At 43.7% G+C, this 7486-nt stretch overlaps 1 protein-coding gene across 1 annotated transcript; it reads right to left on the reverse strand.

The window, feature by feature from the left end:
- Positions 1–6058, reverse strand: znf414 (zinc finger protein 414). Its single transcript, XM_039795700.1, has 5 exons — positions 5906–6058; positions 5561–5671; positions 5157–5262; positions 2145–2683; positions 1–402 (listed from the first exon to the last, which is right to left on the reverse strand). The coding sequence occupies exons 1-5, from the start codon at positions 5955–5957 to the stop codon at positions 233–235; spliced, it is 978 nt and encodes a 325-aa protein (XP_039651634.1). The 5' UTR covers positions 5958–6058; the 3' UTR covers positions 1–232.
- Positions 6059–7486: the final 1428 nt, after the last annotated feature.

Below are 7486 nucleotides of genomic sequence, written 5' to 3' on the forward strand. Positions count from 1 at the left end.
ATTACATTTTTTAAATTTTTTTATATTTTTCAATGAAAATGAGAAAAATGAGCATTCCTCCAATATCGTGAATCATATCGCAATATCAGTAAGAAATACAATTAGATCGCAATTAGATATATTCCTCACATAGTGCAGCCCTAAATGGAACCCATCGGTCCTCAAGGACAACATAAAGACAACATTTGCTTCCACAGAGCATCGCTCAGGAAACGGGTCCTCCTGCTCCACACTACGTGTTGTAGGCAGAGCTCCCGGTGTCTCCTGCAGGTTTGTTACCGCTGTGTTTGGTGCTGATGTGGTGAGTCATTTCCTTGCGGTTGGTCACCATGTGGCCACACTGCACACACGTGTAGCGCCCCCTGGTGTGCTCCCAGAGGATGCGTCTGCTGCAGGACAGACCTGATGGATGAAAGCACAAATTAATGTCTGAACAAAAGTGCTGCATATACCAATTTCAAATTCAATTGTTTTTCCCGTGACCTAAACATCGGCAAGTGATAACGAAGCCCATTTTACTCCAATCCCATGGAGCTCAACAGTGTGGTTCTGGAAAAAAAATCCAATTCATTTTCTCCATGAGGATATTTCAAAGGACAATTCCGGCGCAAAACGAACCTAGGGGTTATTAACAGATGTGTACCCACTCTGTCTCTCTCTGGGACATGTTTTCATGCTAATCGAATGGGTTTGTAGCTTGAAAGAAGCTAGCGCGGACCGCTGATTAGCTTACAACGCTAGTATTCGGGGCACAGGGAAAGTAAAAACAAATCGCTATTTATACCACTTGTTGGGAGTACCATCTTTGTAGGGAGTCGCACAAGCACAGTAAGTACTGCTAGCTAGGTCAGTTCCAGAGTATGAGGGCGTGCCACGCTAGCAGCTAGGCAAGCATTATAATGTGCGTTACAAAGTGACGCACGTTTGTCTCTGAAGTAAAGGCTGGACTACAACAGAACTGTTTGGAGCAGTTTGTGAACAGTGTTTTCTGTTGGAGATGGTAAGTCCCTTTGGGGTGGACTTTGGGCTTTTTCACTTTGTTAAAGCGTAACTCTTGCCAAAATCAACCTAGGGTCTTTTTGTGAATGTACACGAGTCAAACTTTCGTTTAAAAGCATATTTAGGACAGAAGCGCCACTTTTATGATTTACCATATTTTCGTTTTTCGGTCAAATGGCCTTTTGAATGGTAGGGATAGGGCCACTTTAATTCTAGCCTCAAAATAGCTATTTTTAAAACACTAAGAAGGCTCAGCACAACATGAAACGTTGCTTGAAGTATCACCAGGGGCTCTACACCTTAACGAAAGCATTGACAACATTGTTTGTGTACCCAGAGTTTACTGGAAAAAAAAAGGTTTTGAACAACTCACCGTAGCGCTTGTTTCTCTAGTCATAAACAATTGATTTCCGAATGCAACATAACAGGGAGGAGAGTAAAGAGGGAAAGCTCCTAAAACTTAGTTCCATATAAATGCACACGTTTCATGTTGTGTCGAGCCTTCTTAGTGTTTTAAAAATAGCTATTTTGAGGCTAGCATAAAAGTGCCCCTATCACTCCCATTCAAAAGGCCATTTGACCGAAAAACGAAAACACGGTAAATCTTAAAAGTGGCGCTTCCGTCCTAAATATGCTTTTAAACGAAAGTTTAACTCGTGTACATTCACAAAAAGACCCTAGGTTGCATTTTGGCAAGAGTTACACTTTAACCTATAACGTGCACAAAAAGATACATAACGCAATAAAGGAAAGGGGAAAAGCCAAAAAGCATAATATGAGCACTTTAAGAAAATCATGTTTTATTCGCAATCTTATGGAGAAATACTACACTACTCGCAATCCTAAGCGTAACAGCGACGTCTCTGATTGGCCTCTGATAGCCGTGTTCAGAAAAGCACAGGGGAGACACTTTGTTTCTCCGTCGTCACTGCCAGAGTCGGTACTCGCTCCGGAGCAATCCCATCACTCTCTCTACCACACCCCCCCCACACACACATAAAGCTAATCTCTTAAAGAGATACACTTAAGCATTGCAGACACAAATGCACAAGTATAAACCTCAGGCCACTTAAGTAGGATACAGCAAAGGCTCCGCGTGAAACCCGCAGAAGGCAAATGGGCCTTTAGTGTGAGGAAAGGCTCACCTTGACCCTTCTTCCAGACAACGGAGGCCCCAGGGGGAGAGCGAGGAGCTGGTTCTGGAGCAGGATGGATGGGCTCTGGAGACCTGGTCTTTGTCGGGTGCTGGCCCTGGGCATCAGGTGAGTCAGGAGCTGCTGCTGGGCCGTCCAGGTGGGAGAATACATGCAGTTCAGAGGGCTCGTTCTTGATCTGAGGCTGGGGCTCGGCCTCTGTGAGCTGCGGGGGAGGGGAGGTCTCCGGGTTAGACAGGAAGGTGGGGCCGAGGAGAACGAGTGCAGCAGGGTCCGGCTTCAGATCAGCAGCGGGGAAGGAAGCGTCCGGGTTTGGGGTTTGAGCGGGTAGTTGCTGGGGTGTGGACACGGAGTCCAGCAGCGGGGGCATCTGGTCCGCGGCGGCGAAGGGCGCGTTGGGGTTGGTCGCAGCAGGCAGGGGGGGCGTCGGTTCGGTCGCCTTCGTTTTGCCCCGCGACACTTTGGAACAGGTGTGCAGGTGAGTCAGGAGGCCTCGGTAGGATCGCAACTTTGTGCGACAGTTCTCACACCTACACGGAAGGAAGCAACATTACATTACTCAAAAACTGTTTTTACGACTGAATACACAGTATGACACATTTTTACTAATAAATACACAGCACAACATGTTTTTACTAGGGCTGCAACTAACGATTATTTTTATTGTTGATTAATCTGTCATTTTCTCGATTAATCCTAGGGCTTAAAGCTACATTGTGTAAAAAAAGTCTCCCATCTAGCGGTGAAATTGTATATGACAACTAACTGAATTTGAACATTAATATGAGTTAGGGCTGGGCAATATATCGATATCGTGATATGAGACTAGATATCGTCTTAGATTTTGGAAATCGTAATATCGTAAATGGCTCAAGTGTTGTCTTTTCCTGGTGTTAAAGGCTGCATTACAGTAAAGTGATGTCATTTTCTGTGTTACCAGACTACTCTAGTTGTTCTATTATTTTTTACCCAGACATTATGTCCACATTAGTGAAGATTACATATCTTATATCTCATTGTGAAGACATTTTGTTAAAAGCACCAATTGTCAACCCTATAATAATCGCCACAATATCGAAATCGAGGTATTAGGACAAGAATATCGCGATATCTGATTTTCTCCATATCGCCCAGCCCTAATGCGAGTTCCCCCAGCCTGCCTATGGTCCCCCAGTGGCTAGGTGATAGGTGTAAACCAAGCCCTGGGTATCCTGCTCTGCCTTTGAGAAAATGAAAGCTCAGATGGGCCGATCTGGAATCTTCTCCTTATGAGGTCATAAGGAGCAAGGTTACCTCCCCTTTCTCTGCTTTGCCCGCCCAGAGAATTTGGCCCACCCATGAGAGAGAGAGAGAGACATCATGGCTTTCAAACGAGCAAAGTGGCAGTTGGTCAAGGCCACACCCCCACCCTCCACCTTGCCCCCCCCCTCTCCTCCTCAATAGCTACAGACACAGAAATGGCACATACTAAGGAAAGCTCATTGTGGGACTGGCTCTAGTGGCTGTAATTCTGCACCAAGACTGAATTTCGGGAAAGAGACTTCCGATACAGTATTAGGGGACCACTAAGGTCTATATAAAAACATCCAAAGAGGACCATGTCATAGGACCTTTAACTTTCTAGCCCCTCCCATTTTAACTCCTAAGGTGGCAATATGCCAAGATTAACATGGCTTCCAGTACGAGTATCAGTGCTATCGTTATTCTGTATATTGTACGAGATTAACAGTGTAAGGCAATGTTTACAGCGTAGGCTACATATTTTTCTCCGTAAGCAGAGTCAGATCAGTTGAAGGAGGTGCGAGGGAAAGCTAAAGGAAGAGGGAAAGGTAAAGAAAAACCAAAAGACAGAGCCGGTGGCAGTGGATCGGTGAGACCTCCTAGGCAAAGAAAAACTAAAGGAGACACTCTCCAAAGATGACAAGGAGGTCATCTTAGGCGGGATCCTCCATCTTCAACAGGCTTTCAAATCTGCCGGCAGTCGCGAGTAGTCTCCCCGCTGGCATTCGTCACGGAGCCACAGAGTGTAAAAGCGCATAAAGGCGGAGGTACGTCCCTCTTTGGCTAATGTATTTTAAAGATGGAGGCGCAACATGGGGGCCGCCATTAGAGCGTCTCACTCGTATGTATTCTGAACGATTCTGAATGGCAGATTCTACGCTTACGAGAATACTTTGATTTGCTGGTGGAAGTAATTACACATGAATGAGCACATATTTGAGAAAGAACAAAAGGGGCTTTGGCTAAGAATCAACTCAAAACATTACACAATGGAGCTTTAAAATCAATTTTAACAAAAACAAATTAGAACATTACGGCACAAATCTTTTAGCTCCTACTACGTTAGCCCCGTCTCTGTGTGTAACGTAGAGTTTTTCCTGCGTGTCTCTACGACATGTAACGTTAGACAGCCAATCACAGACATTAGATCTTGGTAGAAACATGCTGCAAGCTTATTGGCTCACTGACGCTGATGAAGGTATTAAATTTGGTATTGAATTACAAGGCATTTTTCGATACTAAGGAGGCAATTCGGTCGGTGCCTAAAGTATTGAATTTGGTGCCGGGACCTACTTAATCGATTAGGTGTTTGGTCTCTAAAATGTCAGAAAACTGTGAAAAATGTGGATCAGTGTTTCCCAGAGTCCAAAATGACGCCCTCCAATGTCACGTTTTGTCCACAACTCAAAGATATTCAGTTTACTGTCACAGAGGAGTGAAGAAACAAGAAAATATCACATTTAACAAGCTGAATTTGTGCTTTTCTTTCATAAAACAATGAATCAAACAGATTAATTGATTGTGGAAAAAGGTTGGTATTAATCTAATAGATTACTAATTGGTTCATCTTTGCAGCTCTATATTACAAAAAAAAAAAAAGTACAACTAAATACACAGTGTGACACATTTTACAAATAAATACACAGTACAACACGTTTTTACTAATGAATACACTGCATCTCAGCGGAGAGTGCAAGGACAGTAAAATAAAGACCAACTCACAGGAAGAATATGTTGGGTTTGTGATGATGCCTCATATGTTCCATCAGTTTCTGCATGTTGGGGAAGGAACCACTGCATCCGACAGTGGAGCACAGCAAGACCTTTCCTAAAGGACAGGACACACAGCGTTTAGCGTTAGTATTTTACTTTACAGTTAAAAACAGGTAACGTATTCCAAAAGCTACAGCCAACCCCTTCTCCCTTGGACAAACATTGGGAGTCATGTATCTACATTAGAAGCGGAGGAAAGGTGAGCCTACAGAATTGTCAGTCTCCAAAATGTTGATGCATTTACCATGGAGCTGTTGGCGTTTCATTCAACAGCCCAATGACTGGTGAAATATCCATAGACAGTATATACGAAATATTTTATTTACTTCCAGAACTGGGAGCTATTACGTTACCTGGAAGAGACTGAGCTGGGATGTCATGGTCCTTGATGTGGCTTTCCAGAGCGGTCATGTCTGAGTACACCCGCTTACAGCCGTAAAACGAACACGGTATCCTCTTGTTTCCTAAAATGGACGAAACAAAACTTAAAACTCCGTGAATTTAACTATTAAACGTTAGTTATGTGACAGCAATAGTGTGAATATCAGGAACTTAGCTAGCGACAGAACTCGAGCAGGTTAGCATACTAGCTAGCCAACTGGCTAGCTTAGTCACGTAGCTAATGCTGATAAAGCATAATGGGCTAAAAACGTAACGAGTTTGGCGTCTAACTGCAAAGTTTCAGCTAAATTACAAACCTCCGCTCCCATAATCAGCTGTCTGCAACACTGTGCTGCCCGAAGACATCATTGTGCAGCACAGCTCGACAACAATACAGGCTAGAGGAAGATCAAAAACGGACTACAAGAACCATAATGCAGTACGGCACGCACGCGTTGTGGCAGTTGGTAGATCCCATAGATCCTACGTAGTTCGACGTAGTTAAGCATGGGGAGTGGGGATTGGTTAGGTAGGGTAAGCCAATCAGAGACAGAATAAGGCGTGCCACGAGGTTCGTCCTTTGACGTTGACACGTCTAACGGATCCGATCTAGACTCTAAATATTAATATGCAGTCTATGGTTTTACTCTGCCACGTTATCCATTCACCTTACAGCCGTAGTCTTTAGAGCCGACTCGCTCTTAAATAACACTTTCCTTCCTTGACCACCACTACTAGTAGGCCTACTACTACGTACTATAAGAAAAAAGTGTTACTGTTCCCCCACTTCCTAACATAGCATACCTCCACTGTATTGGATTGGCGGTGAATGTCTCTCTTTCATAGCGTTTTTCCAATGCTGTTGCCACTGCTGATTCACCTTTCTCCACACTATGTCTTTTCCCTCAGATTTTGATAAGGTAGCCTAATATTTACTTCAACAATTCCTTGAAACAAGCTAGCGTGAACTGCTGATTAGCTTAATGCTAGTTGTCGGGGCACTGGTAGAGATAAATCGCTATTTCTACACCACTAACAAGGCTCAAAATAGCACCACACTTCCACGGTAGCACAATGAGGGTCCCTACATGTAAACCCAAGCATTGAGAACTTTGTAATTGTACAGACAGTTTATTAAAAAGATAGTTTATAAAGACATTACCTTTGGGTATACAGGCAATCGCCATCTTGGGAAAACAGTCACGATCAGTCGAACCACGAATGCTGTGCAACCAGTAACCAGTAACATGTTACAGAAAACTGGGTGGGAAGTGGTCAGGTCAATGGGGGCACACAAGGAGACTGTCCATGGCTCTATGTAATAGTGTATATGTGTGTGTGTAATATGGGACATTGTTGAGTTTCAGCTCTGTGTGTGCGGCCATAATTGTTCCAACCTTAGTCAAACAAGAGAGGAAACTGTAAAATGTACCCAACATAACGTTTCCTTCAACTTTAGAGCAAATGGACGAGCTATCTTGAATGCATGTTTGAGTTACCTGCACCGTCAGACACCCGCCCACCAAGAGCCTGGGTCTGTCTGAGATTTCTCCCTAAAAGGAAGTTTTCCAACTGTTGCATTAAATGCTTGCTCTTGGGGGAATTACTGGAATTGTTGTGTCTTTGTAAATTACAGAGTGTGGTCTAGACCTACTCTATCTGTAAAGTTTCTTGAGATAACTCGTTATGATTTGATACTATAAATAAAATTGAATTGAGTTGTGTTTCATCAAATGGACCTTTATTTATCCAGGTAAACTGATAGAGAACAAATTCTCATTTGCAACGACGACCTGTCACATTCACACAGTTACACATTCATACCTGGAAGATGCCCAACCACAGTCTGATCTGCTGGCCACTGAGCCGTTTGGAACCGTTTTTTGGGGATTAAGGGC

Source organism: Perca fluviatilis, chromosome 3 (genome assembly GCF_010015445.1).
Source record: "Perca fluviatilis chromosome 3, GENO_Pfluv_1.0, whole genome shotgun sequence".
NCBI lineage: Eukaryota > Metazoa > Chordata > Actinopteri > Perciformes > Percidae > Perca > Perca fluviatilis.

Coding starts and splice junctions, on each gene's coding strand:
- znf414 (XM_039795700.1), bottom strand. CDS start 5,957: ATGATGTCTTCGGGCAGCACAGTGTTGCAGACAGCTGATTATGGGAGC. Junction 2,684..5,156: donor AAACCCAACATATTCTTCCT/GTGAGTTGGTCT, acceptor CCTTCCGTGTAG/GTGTGAGAACTGTCGCACAA. Junction 403..2,144: donor TGTCTGGAAGAAGGGTCAAG/GTGAGCCTTTCC, acceptor TTCATCCATCAG/GTCTGTCCTGCAGCAGACGC.